Raw genomic sequence first — 18,798 nt, forward strand, 5'->3', positions numbered from 1 at the left:
TACAGAAAACTCCTCCTGGAACTTGGAATTGTCATTGGCACACAGATCCTCTACATGCTGCAGAAAAGACTTCTTGTTGACAGGCCTGTCGGTGAGGGCAGGGGAGAAATGCACTGAATGTGAGAAGCAGAAGAGGATGCACAGTAACTCTACGCCTATATGTGATTTTCTTTAAACACATTCAAGGATACAAGCAAGACTAAGCAGTATAGGGCAGACTCTTTCATGCTGCACTGTGTGCATATTTGAAATATTTACACAGGACGACTTACTTGAGTGATTTCCTGTAGCTGAGCAGCCTGGATAAAAATAGACAGTAAAAATCAACCAATATAAACAAATTAACTCAGTAATCACAGCCCACACGACAGCATTTTCTGTCCACGACAGAACTGAACTGATCCCCGCTTCAGACAGAATATGGCGATGTGTTGAAGGCAGGGACAGTTAACCATTTTTTAATCGCTTTGGTTAAACATCGACACAGACTTTGATGTTTTGTTCTAAAGGAATATGTGAACATCAGTAGCATCAATTGAATGCAGCTATTCCCCCGAGGAAGCCTTCTTGTTGCAGCGCTGTGACATGCAGCTACGCAGATCCTCAGCCATCGATAAAGCTTACACATTAGTACCCTACAAGAGTGCTAAGCCTTCCGAGCAATTTTTAGATAACAAGTTGGCAAACAAATTAAAATGGTCTTAAGCAGAGGTCTGTCAGCAACTCTCCAGCTTCCCTGACATTGATGGAGAATAGGGAGCAGTTTGTAGGTAATACATTGATGTCACTGATTTGTTCAACTTTTGATCTCCACTGAAGGTTTACTAAGCAGCACAGATGGATTATTTAATGAAAGCTTAATGAGTAACACTGTGATGACACACATGCACGCAAAGCAGACTACAGCTTACAAACAGATATATGCAACAAAATGTGCCACACACATGCTAAAAGCCCAACTTACTGGATCACATAAATCTCTTTCCGTCGAAAGAAGAATGAAGAATACCTGGTGGGAGAGAAGTGCTCAGTGAGAGAAAAACAAAAGCCTAAGCGAGCCAATGCAGGTGCTTAAGTTGTGCGGAAGAAATCTGGCTAAATACAACGGAATGTGTGTTATTTTAATATGAAACTCAGCAAAGCATTAGTGCAGGCATACCACAGAGTCAAGGACAGTCCTCATTTAATGTAGATCAGCTGAAAATAGATGACCTCAGTGCAAGGGCACATCAGCTAAGGACTTAGCTGGTACCCTTCTATGCATCTAACTGGAAAATATATTTTAAGTTGCTTGAACTTGTCTCTTGTTGCTGCTGCACCTGCAGCTCCCTTTGCAACCCATCTCCAGTCTATCTCCTCCCTTTAATGCTCTGCCTGACCATATTGCCAAATATAAATTGTTGTAAACTGCAAATAATGTTGAAAATTAAGCTGCCAGGCAAGAGGAAAAAAAGAAGAAGTTTGTGGATGTAGTGATGGAGGACATACAGAGGTTGGAAGTGACAGAGGAGAGGATGCTATGGATAGAGTGACATGGAGGCATTGAGCAGCCAAAAAGAGAAGATGGATATTCTTGTGAGAGAGGTAGCGTGTATAGAGACCTCGTTTCATCACCTAACTTGGGAAGAGAGTCTGGTTACAACAAAGCATGGAAAAGAATCTGTCCTAATGACCGCAATGTGAACTGCGTATGGATATTTTGGTTCACATTTTTTTGCTTGTTTGAAACTTAAAAAGAGTGGTTGACAAACTGTCCTCAGGAACTGCATCCTTTATCAATTGCCTAATTAGAAGAGATAAGTAGCAATTATCCTCTGCAGGGAAGAACTTGTATTTATCTTCTTGTAATTAGGTTCTGTGTTTTAATGCTCGTACACGGTCAACTTTTCCTGAAGACAGACACATTTACTCACCTACATCGACCTCTTTATTTTTGCTTTCTGTTGTGTTTTGTCAGTATGTGGCTGACAGTATTCTTTAAATGTTGTGGAAGGAAGGGGTTCACTTAGAGGTTGTTTAAATGGCAAAATCTATTTATGCATCGTTAATGGCTACACTGTAAAAAAAACATCTTAAAAAAACGGTAATATTCCGGCAGCTGGAGCGCCAAAATACTACCGTAAAATAACAGAAAATAACTTCCTCGTAAAAATACGGCTATTTCCAGTAATGAAAATAGAGTTTGTTGCGCTAATTTTACATGGGATTCTGCCTTTTCCAAGTGCTTTTAGACATTAAATTAGGAACATTTTAACGTGATGAAATAATGAAATTACCTATAAACAAGGTCACTGAATGAGGCAATATGAATCATAATACGTAAATGTACAGAAATATACGGTTAACAGTTGGTTTAAATAATAATGGATTGCATGCCCTGGGACAGACTGACAGAGGCGAGGCTGCCATATTGCACCATCGACCCCTCTGGCCATCACCAGTAGGCGAAGAGTCTTGACCACGGACACAATACCGAGAGTGTCCGAGCCGGGGCTCGAACTGGCAACCTTCTGATTACAAGGCGAACTGCCAACTCTTGAGCCACGATCGCCCTAAACAGCAATGATAATAATACTTGTGTGATGTAACACAAGCTTATAGGAATCATGTTATATACTTTTCCATAGCATTAAATTTGAATTCAACAGTTCAATCTTTCAAATAACAGACAGATATTTGTGAGATCATGATACATTTGTGAATGTATTTTAACAATCTAAATATGCAAATGTACAAACAGATACATTTAATAATCATGAAAATTATGTTTTATTACATTGCAGTGAAATGTGAAATTTAAAATGTGAAAGAACAAAACTGTAAAATGCACAGTAAAAAATTTTTATATTAGGATTTTTTCCTACAGTGCAGCCATACCCGCGACCTTGTGGTTGTTAGTTCACACTCATTGGCCGATGCGTCATGTTATTATGTGTCCCAACATCCAATGGCATGTCACATTGTTTTCATGGCCCCACCCTCACCGAGGTGCAGAGGCCTATTTCTGTTCAGGAATGTTGTGAATACTTTGAGATTCATATTAATTGCAATTCCTACCTCTACATTTATTTTTTTAAATATATAATTAGCACAGCGTGGCCGTGCAATGTTTTATATGGTTTTTTTTTTAGTTTTTATTCCTATTAATTATATTTTCACTTGTTACCTCTGAATTATTGAATCAGACCTAGATGACATGAAATTTTCAGCAACATTATAATTCAAATACTCCTTTAATTATTGATTATTCTCATTAATTTTCGATCATTTTATATATTTTCCCATAGTATTACATTTGAATTTAACAGATCATTCTCTCACATGACAGACAAATATTTGTGAAATTATGATACATTTCTGAATGTATTTTTACAATCTAAATATGCATATGTACAAAAAAATATATTTAAAAAACAAGTAAAGTGTGTTTTACTATGTTTACAGTGATGTTATGTTATTTTACCTTTGACATGTAAAATCACAGTCTACTTATGTAAATTTAATGATATTCTAGAAAGACAGTACAAAACTGTAAAATATACAGTAAGATACTTTGACATTACTATTTTTTGGAACAGTGTAGATATATATATAGAGGATCTACTATTACAAAGCATTTGGCAGTATAGTATATACAGTAACATTTCTGCTTAGTGGACAAACTGCTCTACCTATTAGCTGCTGATTAATGAATCAGATTATAAACCAGTGTTTATATTGACGTACATATTATTTTTCCTTAAGTTTACTGCTATATTGGAACCATCGGTGGCACTCATAAATCATAAACAACAACTAAACCTGAGTTTGATTCTCACCAGATTCAAAATTGCAGCTTGTAAAGAAAGAGCAGCTTGCACCACTTAGTGTCTGCACTCTTGTTTGTGCCAAAGAAAAAAAAAACCCCAGTAAAGCTAGATGCTAAATTTGTCTGAGAGGATGGTGGGAGAAAGGAGACAGGAAGACTTGTCTGTTCTGCAGAGAACTGAAGATAAATTATAAAGCCACTTTAGTGCTGCATTGTGTCTCTGTGCTGCTGCTATTTTCTGCACAAACTCTACAACACTAGAAGATTTTGTGCTGACAGGAGCGCACATCAAGTTGGCTGCAGCAATGGCATTTTTTGTCTTGTTGACTGAGATTTAAGATCGTGTTTGGAGAAGCTAAATTAAGCCTGAAGTCATGTAGTACGCACCCTAATTCAGTTGCCTGAAATGTGCATGTTATATTCGTCAAAGTGACGCTTTTAGATTAAAACTAGCACAAACTTACTGGTTGAGTTTTTCTTGTTTTAGCTCCATATCTGCTACGGCGATCAGCTGATCCAGCTTACACTTAGTCTCTATGATCTCTGCCTCTCTGGGCGAATACGTCCCACCTTCCTTTTTACGCTGGTGGATCCTGACATGTCAATAAATCAAACAGGTAAATAATGATACAAATACATGTGTAAAATGAGTGAAGTTTTGTTTTCAAATGATGTAATGCTCAACTAGCCACGATTAAGACTATTAATATATGCAAATGAGTGAGTGTCTATCGCCATTTTACTTGACTGAGCCACAGATGATGATGATGAGTAACACAGCCAAGAAGAAGGAGAGCAGAACGCCCAGAATTATCTGCTCTTCTCTGGTCAACAGCCCATCGCCTGGAGCTGGAGGGTCACAGAAATGGCAATAAAGCAACCCATGCATTGGTAATTAATTTTACAATAAAATGATGCATTAGTAAATTTCCCCATACTCCTTAACAGAGAAGAATTCACAGAATGATAAACATTAATTCAAAAAAAGAAGAGGGCTTTGCCACACAGGTTACCCCTTTCCTTAGTACAGCAGTACCTGTTTTGATATGCTCCGAGTATTCAGAGTCTGTGTATTCCCCGTTGACGTTAGTGGCTCTGAACTTAAACCTGGTAAATATAAGACAACACACAAGACTTTGCATTAGCTTTTACCAAAAATAAACATTAAAAAAAAGTTGTTTTGTTTTTTTATTTGACTGTGTCTGTGGCGCACTCACACATAGACAGAGTTAGGCTTCAAAGGTCCATTGCAGAAATACTCAGTGTTGTTGCCCGTGCAGTCATTGCTCTTGCCGATCACATATTCTGCAGCAGTTTGGTTGTACCTCTGTGACCAACCATCTCTAAACACACCTCTGAGATGTGCATTCATACTTGAGTCACTGCACGGGGGGTTGGGGAACCCTGAGTCAGTAAAGTAAGGGGCGGGATGATCATAGTACGCGCTCTTCCAGTTGGTCACGTTCTTGTTGTCCTTCACTGTGGCAAGATAAAAGTTAGAGAGGAGAAGAAGTGCAAAGAGGCCAAGTCAAATTTCAGCTGCTTAAGTTTTGACTTGCTTTTTTCTTTGAGGTAGGGACAAAGTAACATAGTGTAAACTCTGATTTAAAACACACACACATACAAAGACAGACGCCCGAGTCGAGTGTATCCAACTAAAAGTGATGGCTGTCAATGTTTTTTAAGAGTCATACCCCCTGACTCGGCCACGATGACCTGAATTTTTGTGATTGGTCCATTGTCGTCACTATAGAAACATGCAGGCATGTGGATGGTGATACTCCTGTGGGTAACCATGGCAACCCCTCCATAGCTCAGCATTGCCTGGGGTTTTTGGGTTGGCTTGGATGGGGCTGAAACACACACATACACACACAACCACACACATGAGCACACCCAGAAACACACGCACACGTCTGTGCGTAGAAGTTGCGTCTGTGTGAGAAGATGTACTTTTAATCTGCCACATTTACATATATAACACGACAAACAGGCTGGAATAAATGCATAATTAGCACCCATCTAATAATACTACCAAGATACATTTACTGTATCAGAGCGGCCCTGAATGCCGAGCAATAATACTGTGCAGTGGTAGTTTTCTGTCTCACACTATGCTGCACTGCTGCATCAAGAAAGAAAGACTCTGGAGCATTGCAGAGCACAGACAAGACAGACAGGCTTGTACCTTTGATCCCTGTAGTAATCAGGACACGTGAGCTGAGTGGGCTCTTGCCAGCCCCGTTCTTTGCTGAAATCTGCAGTCAGACAAGCACAAGAGAGAAGGGAATACAAAAGTAAGAAAGACCAGCACAGAAAGGAACTAAAGCATTGAAAAGTTTAACAAGTCCAAGCTTTTGGTTGATGGTAGGCTTGGTTGTTTGGCTAGTATAGGTGCGCTGGTGTTGTGTAAAAGGAGATGAGATCATAAAGTTCTATAACTGAAGTTTCCCCTTCAGTTGTCTCCTTGTGCAGCTTTGAACTGCTCTTAAAGCTTTAAGTTGCTCCATGGAAGCCTTGTTTTGGCCAATTGTGCTTTTACTTCACCTACAACCTCAAACTTACAGAGCAAGAACCAACTTCTATCTCAAGCTGATCCAAATTTCATTTCGAGAATTATCACCAGTGCTCAGAGTTCCAGCTACAATTTAGAGATGAAGCTGCAGTTATTTAGAGACAGAGCCCACAGTTTCATAGCCAGGGAGTACATTATCAGTGAGTTACGAGGCCTGTTACATTTTTCCACTGGGAATTTTCCAGGAATCGGAGGGAAAACTTTTAGAAGAACTGCGGTGTATGCCAACATGAGTCTGCACCCAAGGGAATGAAAAGACACTTTTGGTCGCAAGTATACTTACTTCACTACAACCATGATGTTGGATAATCTGAGCCATCTGATGAACCATTTGCACAATACTGTATATTTGTTTTATAATTTTTTGGGGACATTGTTTTTCTTACATGGAGAACTTACACACCGAATCTCAAGTTTGCAATGAAAAGAAAAGAATTCACTTCACACAGCGGTGTGTTTTTTACCTGTAAACTGTAGGTCCGTCCTCCCTTTAGCCCTTCTATTACAGCATCCATCGTGTTATTCTCTTTTTGGATGATGTTAAGGCTAATGTTTCTGACCAGCTGGTCCTTCTCATAGATGTATACAATGTATTCTGTGATGTTTCCATTGGGCTCCTCTGGAGGGTTAAAGGTCAACTTCACAGCACGCACTTCCTCTGGGATTACTGAAACTGTCACATTCTTTGGAGGGTCTTTAGGTTCTGGGGTCAGATACAAGACAACAGTATTAATTTGGTCAACTCTAAAGGTGGGCAGAAGGTGGTGCAGACACTACAATGTGAAGACGTACCCTCCTCCTTTGTTTGAAAGTAAATGGGTCCAATGGCTTTCCCATCACTGCTAGCGTGCTCCAAGTCACCAGTGAAGGCAGTGATAGTCACAGAGTAACGACTGAAAGCCATCAAGTTAGTAACAACAATGGTCATCAACTCCCCTGGAGCCCTGACTATTGAGATATTCACCCCGGGACCATCCACCTGGCATTACAGGACATTATGTAGAAAAGTTATTAAGTTATACTGGATTGCTTTATAGGCCTTGTACTTAAATTGCTATTGCTTTTTGAAAAAGCCTGAACAACATAATACCCTGTTGAGCTGTTCTAAGAATAGCCAACTTTGTTCTACAGTTCATTGGTGACATGCTCATATTTGTGACAAACACAGTCTAACAAGATGACCTGCACAAGATAAGAAGTCAGTCCAGAGAGAACAGCTGGAGCGTCCCACGCAATGTGAAAGCTGTTGGAGGTGGAAGTCACTTTCAGGTCACGGGGAGGAGCATCGGGGTCTGAGGAAGGAAATGAGAGAAACACTGAAAACTGAGTGGCTCCGGTTATATGAATCAAACAAGACTAAACAAGATAAGGTAATTAATCTTTTCTTTGTTCTAAATACTGAATTAATGAGCTGAAGACTTTCCTGCATACATTAGTTGTACTTGGCAGGGGAGGTCGAGTATTTAATTTGGCCGGAACATATTAGATAATAAAATTACTGCAGCAATGCAGGACATGTCATTGCAAATGTATTAGGTATTATAGATTATTGGCATGACTAACAATTTTAATACTTTAATTGCTAAATCTTAACATGTTTACATTAATAAAAAGGTACTTTTGTTGCATTAGTGTTAACTGATCATTCTTTGGGATTAGCAGGGATCATTTGGTCCACCTCACTTTAAATGCCTTTCCTGTAGTTTTGCAGTTGTTAGATGTCATCATATGTTGTCTTTTAGATTGGCATATAGATTCATTACATGTCAGTCCAATAAATATCAGTATAATTTCTTATTCAGCTTCTATTTCTTTTCTCTCTTTCATTTGTCAAACACATGTGTAATAATGATGTTACAACAGCCTTAGTATTTTGGTAATTACTACTTAATTACGCACTGCTAAACTATAATGATATAACATCTAAAGACATCTTTCAGAATAAAACAACTGACCATGCCTGTGTTTGCTCAAGTTGCTAATGAAACATCAGACAAGCTGTGTAATTTTGCTGGTATGTCTGAAAACAAATAAGTAATTATTTGTCAAATATTGGTCATGAAGGTCTGACTAAGCGGGAAATCTCTCTGGCTATCTGGCAACACAAAAAGGTCACGTCGTCAATGTCATTCCTACTTCCTGCCATGGTGCGTTTATATTTCCACTGTGTATAGTCTCCGACTCCAGCGTTGGTCACAGCAGCAACTTTGAAGCGGTAGTGTCTGTATTTAGCCACGGGATGGATTGTGAAGCTTTGTTTCTGTTCTGCATCTGAAGCATTTATCGACACTGTCACATTATGTTCAATGCAATGCAGGGCCAGGTCGTCCTTCGGGGTTGACTGAGCTTTAACTGATATGCTTGGTTCACAGTTAGCTGAAATCAGCTGTGCAACGATGTGATACTCTTTAAGCAGGCCTGGAACAGAATGTGGTGGAGCCCACTGAAGTGTCACATTGTTAGGTGTGACCTGAGAGATGGTGAGGAATCGAGGGGCAGCAGGAACTGTCAGGAGACAACAAGGTTTAATCAATTATTCACTTGTGGTGGTTATGCAAAATGCAGTACAAGAAGATTTGACTACCTGATTCTGAAAGGGTGGAAGCTGTACAGTTTAATCTGTCTCCTGGTCCTGCAGAGTTTACAGCAGCTACAGAGAGAGCATATTCCTGGTCTGGCGACAGCCCAGTCACTGTGTGCTCTGGTGTATGGGCCTCATGTTTATAGGATTGCTGGTCTACCTCCAATTGAATCTCATAAAAAATGATCTGCCCATTAGGATTGGCAGGAATTTCCCAAGACAAAAGAATTGAATCCCAGCTCACTCCTGAGCAAGACAGATTCCCTACAGCGTCAGACACTGCAGACAGAGAAAGACACGAGACAGTAATGTTGTTAACCCAAATCTTAGCTTTCGGTTGATTTTCTTACTAAAGAACTCACAAAAATTAACTGTTTATTATTTAATTTAACTTAAAAAGGTTGCAGGTTTTTGGACAGAACACTGAATTATTACTAACGTGCAAATATCTGTATTGACTAACTGCGTCTTTTTTTCTTCACTATTAAAGATCTAGAAACATACTCGGTCCATAAAAAGCGACACTACACGACACAACAAATCAAACCTGTCTAATTATCACATTTCATTTATTATTTTAGTTTCTGTTTGGTAGAATAGCCAGAATTCTTGTTCCAGTTTAACCCATTAACTTCATTAGACGTAGGTTCTGGTCTAGAGACCCCAAAGATCCATAACCAGGGGTCTTGGAAATGTTTTCTTCCCCGTAAGTGGTCCTTGGCCCCAAAAAAAAGCCCGAAAGCTGTTCTTAAGATGCCATCTGATGAATCCAGGGCTTTATTCTTTTGTTCACTACCCAGAGCTCATGACCATAAGTAATGGTAGGAATGTAGATCAACTATACACTCTCTCCTCACTTGTGAACAGGACCCTGAGATACTTAAACTCCGCCACTTGGGGTGGAGTCCCAGACTCGCTAGGCACTCCACCCTTTTCCAGCTAACTACCACGGTCTCAGACATAGAGTTGCTGATTCTCATTAGAGCCGCTTCACACTTGGCTTCAAACCATCTTACAGCATGCTGGAGGGGCCCACATGATGAGCCCCAAAGAACCACATCATCTGCAAAGAGCAGATATGCAAGTCGGAGGCCAATAAAGTAGTAGTAGTAGTAGTATTTATTTATTGTCATTGTGGAAACCCTTTGCAATTTGGCCATTTCCAGAATTTCTATCCATCCCTTTCATGAAAGTTATAAACAGAATTGGTAAGAAAGAGGAGTCCTGGTTGTAAAGGCAATGAGCTACTGGACAGAGTCTCCTCTTCAGCTCTCTGACTTAGACCTTTGGTGAGAGACTGAGGAATGTATTCCTTTTGAAACTAAGGACCACCACTCTGATCTGCCAATCCAGAGGCACTGTGTCTAACATCCATGTGATGCTGCAGAGGCAATGTCAACCAAGACAGCCTTACAACATCCAGGACGAATTACATCCATCCAGGGGCTGAAGTAGTCAAAAACTGTCCAGTGGCCACACTGGACAGTTTTTGAATACTTCAGTGACCTCAGCCACAGTGATGGGCAAGTCACTAGACTCTGCTTCCACTACAGTGTGTCACTGAGATTGAGAAGGTCCTTAAAGCATTCTTTCTACTTCCTGACTATCCTCAGGCAAGGTTAGCAGCACTCCATCTCCACTGTATACAAGAAGCTGGGTCCCCTTCCTGAGTCGCCTAACGGGTTGCCAGAATTGCCCCAAGGCCTACTGAAAGCCTTGCTGTATGGCCTCATTTTCTTTTTGCTACTTCTACAGTCACACTCCACTTGGCATCCTGATACAAATCTTATCATCCCAAAAAAACATTCCAAAGTTTTAATTGAGAAAGGAAACCTATATCTGTGTTTACATGTGTCCCTTGTTTGTATACAGTGTATATTTTACCTGACTCATTGGTTGTGAAGGACACAGGGCTGCTGAACTGATTCCCATGGCCCACTCTGGTGAAACTGTTCACACTGATTTCATAGGAGCTGTGGGGCTTGAAGCCTGAGAGATACTCTGTGGTTGATGAACCAGAGGAATTCTGCATTTGTTCCCAGACAAACAAACAAACAGGAAATACATACGATATTAAATCTGACTGCTGGAGTGGATAATATGTCTATATCAGCACATATGTGATGGTGAGTTTAAGTATCATGTTATTGCTCAGTAGCATCTGGAGTGTGAAATTAGCTCCCGCCCATGTGTACTCTTACTGAGTGGGTCCTTGGAGTATGTGTAGGTGTGTGTTATTGTTGTTGTGAGGCTGCTTTCAGTGTGTGAAATTAACAGTACCCGATGTGTGACGGTTTGTGTGATGAGGTCTTGGATCCGAAATCCGTACTTTATCACCACTCCGTTGGGCTCTAGAGGAGGCTCCCAGCTCAGCCACACAGAGACTGCCGTGTGGTTATATATAGTCAGGTTACGGGGAGGAGAGGTGGGACCTGGATCATAAAGTTGGGCAGATAGAGAAGAGAATATTAAGTTTCTGCCATCCCACTATAATCATTTAAACTCTTCTTTCAAACTAACCACTTTCATCGCTGTGCAGCTGCAGCAGCAGACTAGGCCCCGAGCCTTTACGAGTTGCGGCCGTAATCGTGAGATTGTAAGCTGTGTATGGAAGTAGGTTAGTGAGGACAAACGAGGTGTTGGGGGTATGTGTTGTGTTGGTGCCCTCCAGGCCAACAAGAATCAGGGTATACTCTGTTATCTCCCCATTGGCCTCCAGAGGGCGTTGCCAGACCACACCGATGGAAGACGAAGACAGGTTCTTGGTGGACACCAACAACGGAGCAGAACTAGGAACTAAAGGGAAACAAGCCCGCACACATGTCAGTGCCACAACAAATGCATAAAGACATATTGCATGGGTGAATATCTGTGAATAAACTCACTGTCATCATCCGTTCTCAGGTACATTGTGCTTGTATGGTTGTAGGCAGGGCCAGCAGTAGTTGCTGGGGTAACAGTCAGCACATAAGGGAAATATTTCCTGAGTTTGGTGAACAGGAAGATGTTGTCAGTTGTGGTGTGCTTTATGGTCTTGTTGACAGCTGGAGCCCTTTGGTTGGAGATGTTTGGAACGATGCCTGCCTCCTGTAAGGTGAGCAGGTAGTAGGGGCGTCCGTTTGGCTCCAGAGGAGGGTCCCAGCTCACTATGATTACCGTGGAGCTGAAGATCTGTGCCGTCAAGTTTTGGACCGAGTCACCTGGCACTAAAGAATGAGACAAGAAGAATAGTGTTACTATTATTAATCTCCACTGGCACGAGTGATTGAAACTCTATGCCCTTACTGTGAGTTTACGTTTGAGTGCGGAATCAAATTGGGCATCAATCAATGCCCTGAGACTTAAAAATGAAGTCATCACAATGATCATCATCATCATCAACTTTCAGGGTGATTGTAATTAGCAAAGAAATAGCACATCAAGAACAATACAGCATAACATTAATTTGGCAGCACAGGAAAACAGGAACAAAGCAAAATCAAACAGTAAACATACACAAAACAATGCACGATTAACAAGACTTCATTTTGAAATACAGAGGCTCTTAGAAAAGAAATTTACAAACTGAAAATTAAGGAATGAAAGGGAGAGAGATGAAGTGATACTCATCCTGCTTATGGTGTCAGGTCCTCTAGAAAGAGTAAAAAGAAAAAAGGGGTGGGGAGACAGAGGACAGAAAAAAAACAGAGAGATCTGCAAGATGAATGAGTGGATGTTAGGGGCCGGATGTGTGTGAGGGTCTGAGCCCAGGGGAGTAAACCCCTGCTGGGCTTAGCTGTACGGGACAGACAAGGTGCCCTGGAGGTCCGGCGACTGGCTGAGAGTGGAGCAGCTAGAGCATAGGCAGAGATACAGAGTCAGTGTGAGCAGTGATTATTCAGAGGCACAGAATACACGACAAGCAAAATTGAACAAAACAAAAAGTGCCAAAATGCAGTCAGTTTGTGAATAAGTCTGTAGTTGCTGTCTGCACCGTTTTTTTTGAAAATCACATAAAAACAAAGAGCTTTAAAAGGCTAAAATGCTAAAATGCAACAAAATATTTGCATATGCATAAATGCAAATTCAAGGACTGTAGTGTGAATTAATATGAACTTCCTCAAAGCTCATCAAACTCAGTTGAATCTCTGTGCCAACAAATTTTAAGTGTTTCTGCGTTCCTCCCTTTTTATAATCCCTAACATTTTTCATCATGCTGTCATAACTGGCTGTCTTCAAAGCGCAGTGTCACAGGTGGTCATTTTTTTTTATCTCCTTTCACGGATACTGAAAGCTATTTTCAATCACAGCGTTTTTATGTAATTTTTTTTCAAGTTGAAGAGCTCTGAAAAAAAGAGTGCAGACCTGCCCTCCGGTGAGACTCTTAATCATCGCATGCAATTATTATCCAGCTTCCCGAGTAGTATTTTATGTGTATGTGTATTTACTTTATCCTCGTTTGTACTGCGTTTGTGTGTGCGTGTGTCTGACTGACCGTCCTCTGGTAATAACAGGATTAAGGGCTCGGAATGGACCCCTCCATCACCCTGCACAGTGCTGGATGCCATCCAGAAGGTGTAGTTATTGCCCCCAATCAGCCGAGTCAGAGTGTAGGAGAGACGTGAGTCAGGAGAGGTGTGGGAATATAAGTCTGAAACAGGAACTGTCTGTGGAGAAAAAGATGTGTCAGGCTTAATTTCACAGCCTGAAAAATGCATTTCAGCGAGAGCAAAATATATACTGTTACAAATCAGGTGCAATACATTGCATCAGGAAGCAAGTTTGCCCTGCATTTTTTCACTTTTTGGCTACTGTTTACATGGGCAGTGGAATGTCCTGTAAGCACAGCTATCATTCAGTTCACATTTTTTACAAATTCTAGGACAAATTCATGTAATTGTTAAAAAATACCATGAAACACATATTACTTAAACATTTTTGTAGCCTAACTTGTGGTGAATTTTTGTGACTGATAGTGTCCTAAAACATCTGAGAGTACAAGAGCAGTGAGAAGGTGTAAGAGAGCCTGGAGAGGTGGAGCTATGGACTGGAAAGAAGTGGAATGGGAGTCACTAGAAGCAAGACAGATAATGTGTGATGTGTGAATGAGAGGGAGACGGGTGGAAACGAATAGTGATGGTGGATGGATTTAAATACCTGAGGTCAACCATTCAAAGTAATGGACAGTGTGCAAGAAAGGTGAAGAAAAGTGTGTATGCAGGGTAGAGTGAAGACGAGTATCAAGGGTGATGTGTGACAAAAGGATAACAGCAAGAGGGAAAGGAAAGGTTTACATCATGCTAGTGAGACCTGCTATGATGTTGGTTTGGAGACAGCGGTGCTGACAAAAAGACAGGAGGTGAAGCTGGAGGTGGTAGAATTGAAGTGATGAGAAGAGACTTGATTAGAAATGAGTACAACAGAGGTACAGCTGAGCAGTTGAGGCTGAGATGGTCTGGACATGTGCAGAAGAAGGATACTGGACAAAGGAGGCAGGAGGAAAAGAGGAAGACCATAAAAAAGCTTTGTGGATGTGTGACAGAGGACATGCAGAGGGCTGACGTGGCAGAGGCGGTTGTTAGTGATGAGGTGAGATGGAAGCAGATTAATCTGCAGCTGCGACTCCAAAATGGGCAAGCCAAAAGAACAAGAAAAAGAAGAAATCTTTCAAAATATATCTTTATATTTTGAAAAGAAAATGTCTTGACTTCATTATTTTATCCCGTTAGGCCCCAAAAACATATTTTGTGAGGTTACAGCGACCTTTAAACACTAAATTCAGTTCATCCCTCCAAAACATCACAGTGACATGAATGGTTACAGATGTAAGCCCCACACTTTGAAAAAAAAAACTATTAAAGATAAAGTTAAACTTAAGAGACAATGTGTTTATGAGCTTGAGCAAAAGGATGGACAGACAACCAAAAAAATAACCCATAAATACATTCTCTTTCCTTATCATTCAATCTGTCCTTATCAGGGTCCTGCGGGGGGAGTGTGTGTGTGTGTGTGCTGGAACTAAAATGCTATAAAGGAATCTGGGACTTTGCAGTGATTACTACATTCAGCACCTTTCATCCGACTTATTGACTCAATTAATCTGTCTTCAGTATTTTTGTCTCACCTTCTCAGTCACAGTGTTGTTAAATGAGTAGTAAATAGTGTAGTGTACAATGATCCCGTTGGGTTCAGTGGGTGGATACCACATCAAGGTAACAGAGGAGGCGTCTGCATTAACAACAGTCACATTCTGCGGGGGGTCAAATGGCTCTGAAAGGAGACAGTTTAAAAGGACAAAAACTCAAGTTGTGCGATAAAACATCACTTAAGAGGAAATGTTATTTTTTATGTGAGGATAACACGATAATGTTTAAAGATTGCATAACATGTATCCAGCACCTGCATCAGTTGTGGTAAAGCTGATGTAGATCAGCACTCCTCCATCCCCCAGTCTGGTCCAGCTGGAGACAGAGGCATTGTAGCGACTCTCTGAGTCCACGTTAATAACCACCGAAGTCTTTGTCACATTCTGCCGCAGGTCAGTCGTTTCATTCCTAACACATAGACGCTGAATTATTTGTGTTTTCTTTTAAGGTTATTACATGGAAGTAGAGTTCAAAACCTTACCAGACTCTGACAATGTAGTAGAGTATGTCTGAATTGGCCTCGAGTGGTGGCTGCCATGATAACTCTACCTCATAGTCTGACAACTTCCTGGCATGGAGAAACTGAGGAGGTGTGCCTGGAGCTGAGACGCACGAGAAAGACTTTCCAATAACGTAGCACAAACATGCATTGGTGGTGAACTTACAAGTAAACGGAAATTAATTTCTAAAATATTTATCGTTGTGGAAATCAGGGACTCAAAAGGCACACAGGAAGACACTAGAAAAAATAGAACATTTCCCTGAAAAGAAAAAAACTGATTAGTTGTAATGAATCTGTTGTTTGTGCTTCCCAGTCGTGGTGGAAAACACGAGTGTCACGTGGCATCGGATATCTGTGATGTAACATCATTAGCATGAGCTGAAACAGAGACGTGAGGAGGAAAAAGACTAGAGGAAAGTCAGATTTAATCAGATGCCCTTCGAACTTGTCAGCCTGTGATGACGTAATGGTGGAGTGTCCTGGAACTGAAAAGAACCCCCACACCACCCGCATTTTTTCCTCTCGTCACTCACGCCCCTCTCACCATCCTCAAGTGTTGTGATGTTGAGCGGCTCGCTGCTGTAGTTTCCCGCTCCGACTCTTGTGTGTGCTTGAACTACGATGCGGTAGTGTGCGTACTTCCTCAGATGCGTGATGTGGATGTAGTTGGTTCGCGAGGTCAGGTTCAGGTAGTGACTGGAGTTCCAAATCTCTAAGCTGTAGTGAATAATGACGCCGTTAGGCAGCAGAGGAGGCATCCACGTCACATTCACCTCACTGGGACTAACTGATTCATAGGAGAGCCCATATGGAGGACTGCCCGGGACTGGAGAAGGAATAAAACATCATAACGTGTTGGTTAAACAGTTGATATTCACTCTAAAGCCGTTCATATGAATGTATCTGTGAAGGTGGGCACATCCTTCAACGCACCATCTTCTCCAGATAACAGGTATAAAGTGTCTGATGTCTGGTTGCCATTTCCATAACGCGTGTACGCGCTCACAGACACATTGTAAAAGGAGAATGGTTTCAGACTGAACAGGGTGACTTTGTTAGAAGACGTGTTCACCAGCGCAGAGTAGGATTCATTCTCATACAGGACCTCATACTGCTGGATCGCCCCATTAGCTTTCTCTGGTGCAGACCAGGCTATTGTGGCAGTAGAGGGGGTGGTGTTTACCACAGTGAGGTTTACAGGAGGGGAGTCGGGCTCTAAGAGGGAGAAGAAAAAAAACAGAGAACTTGTCAGTATTTGCAGTAGGTAGTTAATAAAAAAGTTAAATTTTCAAGCAATTTATAAAGAATACAGTAATAGTTATTATGCAAAGCTCATGATTAATTAATTTAAAAAACTTAACAATGGATATTCATTAATCATTGATAACATATAGTTGATCCAAGCATTATAAACAGAATTCAGACAAAGTTTAGATTTTTACATTTGCACATACAGGCAGCACGATGCTAAAGTTTTGCAACCAGCAAAAATAATAAATTCTTGACTTAAATTTGGCCGACCCTCCATTCAAGCTCATTTCCTTGTGCACCTCCTGAATGCTTCCAGTTCGGCTGCATTCACACGTCTGCCTCAAACTTGCTGTGAGAGCAGAAATGAGCTTCTGCATCAAACTGAATGAGCAGTTAATGAGAGTTCAGAAGCACCAGCAAGAGAAATCTGTTGTTGTTTTTTTTATTCTACATTCATCGCACATTTTATTTTTTAAAATGCAGTTTTGTTTTGTTTTTTCAATTTATGCCAAGTGGTCAGGAACGGGCCCTCGAGGGACTGACTGAAAAGTAGCAGCTCTGCAGGAAGACCTTGAAGGAGATATCGGCCAAATTGTATTCAGGTAAGGATTTTTATTTTTATGGGAAAAGTTACAGAAATGTATGATGGCATCTTGTATTTGTGAATGTATAAATTCAAAAGTCCAACACGTACCATCCTCTAAAGTGAAAACAAAAACGTCATCTTCCTCAGAAAGTGAGCTCTCCCCCACAACTGTGGATGCAGCTACACGAAGCTTATAAGGAGTGTACTTGTCCAGATCTATAGATAACAAGAGGGAAAAGTGATACTTTACATTGTAGTGGCAGTTATACTTAACGGCTTAAGAAAATGTCAGCTGAAGAGAATGAAGACGCTACCTGTTATCAATATGCTGGTAGTGCTAGTAACCCATTTCAGGCCTTGATTACTGGGCAGTTTGAGACCATAAACAGTGTAATGTGTGATCCGCCCATTGGGATTGATGGGTGAGGTCCAGCTCACTAGAATGGAGGTAGAGCTGATATTCTGATAGGATACCTCAAGCACGGAGCTAGGGACTGAAAGATACAGACGCACAAGATGTTAAAATTGGGCACCTTTAACAGCTCTATTAACATTTTTTCTTGTTAATATTTATTACAATTATTAAACGTGTACCATAAGCACCCACCCTGCTCCCTGGTCTTCTCTGTGATATTTGCAGCAGGGCCCTCTCCTACAGTGGTGGAAGCAGTGACCCTGAATGTATACTCAGTGAAGGGAACTAGATCTGACACCAAGTAGGACAACTCCTCAGACAGAACGTCCATTACCTCCTGTCTCACTGTTACCCCTGCAGATTCATGCAGACACACGCACAGAGGATTTATGAATAGTCAAGGGTTTTTTTAAAATAATAATTCTGGTTAAAGTGAAGCAAAGCAAAGCAAAGTTTAAAAAAATGCAGTGTTTACAGTTAGCTCTCCCACCTGTGGTACCAGACACAGCACCGCTGCGTGTTGAAAAGTGTTCTGTAATTGAAGCATCAAGTGTAGACAAGCGAAGCTGGCCTGGGGTCAGGGCCAAGGGGGCAGAGCCTGAGGTCACTTCCCCGGCATGTAATTGCTTCGTAAGCCAGGGTGGAAGTGTAACAGATGGCACAGAGGTAAGAGAAAGTGCAGACGTTCCAGAGACTGCAGAGTCAGAAGACTGCATATTTGGATTGTCAGAGCGTGAGGCAGTGTCATAATCAGGGCTGGGCCTGTTGGTGGCCATGGGGTAAGTGGTTGGCTGAGCATTCGTGTTAGTGATGTAATCAGTGCTTCTAAGTCCAGAGTGTGTGAAACTGGAAGCAGTAGCACTAGTGTGCAGCGTGCGGTCTGAAATAGTAGCTGTAAAAGTTGGTGGAGATGTGATCAGACCAAGCTCAGCAGTTCTTTTATGCCTCTTTGAAC

At 41.2% G+C, this 18,798-nt stretch overlaps 1 protein-coding gene across 1 annotated transcript in view; it reads right to left on the reverse strand.

The window, feature by feature from the left end:
* The window catches only part of ptprq (protein tyrosine phosphatase receptor type Q), a 32,544-nt gene that overhangs the window by 8,573 nt on the left and 5,173 nt on the right, over positions 1-18,798 (reverse strand). The window contains exons 7-35 of the mRNA XM_013910037.1: positions 18,334-18,795; positions 18,036-18,197; positions 17,743-17,922; positions 17,537-17,644; positions 16,525-16,806; positions 16,136-16,417; positions 15,571-15,691; positions 15,343-15,497; positions 15,068-15,213; positions 13,439-13,610; positions 12,639-12,796; positions 12,501-12,528; positions 11,850-12,170; positions 11,485-11,760; positions 11,245-11,396; positions 10,849-10,990; positions 8,968-9,243; positions 8,520-8,888; positions 7,566-7,675; positions 7,176-7,362; positions 6,848-7,086; positions 5,997-6,066; positions 5,503-5,661; positions 5,026-5,287; positions 4,845-4,915; positions 4,552-4,657; positions 4,273-4,401; positions 273-299; positions 4-85 (exon numbers count right to left, since the gene is read on the reverse strand). Coding sequence (XP_013765491.1) covers positions 4-85; positions 273-299; positions 4,273-4,401; positions 4,552-4,657; positions 4,845-4,915; positions 5,026-5,287; positions 5,503-5,661; positions 5,997-6,066; positions 6,848-7,086; positions 7,176-7,362; positions 7,566-7,675; positions 8,520-8,888; positions 8,968-9,243; positions 10,849-10,990; positions 11,245-11,396; positions 11,485-11,760; positions 11,850-12,170; positions 12,501-12,528; positions 12,639-12,796; positions 13,439-13,610; positions 15,068-15,213; positions 15,343-15,497; positions 15,571-15,691; positions 16,136-16,417; positions 16,525-16,806; positions 17,537-17,644; positions 17,743-17,922; positions 18,036-18,197; positions 18,334-18,795 — 5,234 coding nt within the window. The remainder of the gene's footprint in view (positions 1-3; positions 86-272; positions 300-4,272; positions 4,402-4,551; positions 4,658-4,844; positions 4,916-5,025; positions 5,288-5,502; positions 5,662-5,996; positions 6,067-6,847; positions 7,087-7,175; positions 7,363-7,565; positions 7,676-8,519; positions 8,889-8,967; positions 9,244-10,848; positions 10,991-11,244; positions 11,397-11,484; positions 11,761-11,849; positions 12,171-12,500; positions 12,529-12,638; positions 12,797-13,438; positions 13,611-15,067; positions 15,214-15,342; positions 15,498-15,570; positions 15,692-16,135; positions 16,418-16,524; positions 16,807-17,536; positions 17,645-17,742; positions 17,923-18,035; positions 18,198-18,333; positions 18,796-18,798) is intronic.

This window comes from Pundamilia nyererei, unplaced genomic scaffold (assembly GCF_000239375.1).
Source record: "Pundamilia nyererei isolate P.nyererei 1_Seehausen unplaced genomic scaffold, PunNye1.0 scaffold00035, whole genome shotgun sequence".
Lineage (NCBI taxonomy): Eukaryota > Metazoa > Chordata > Actinopteri > Cichliformes > Cichlidae > Pundamilia > Pundamilia nyererei.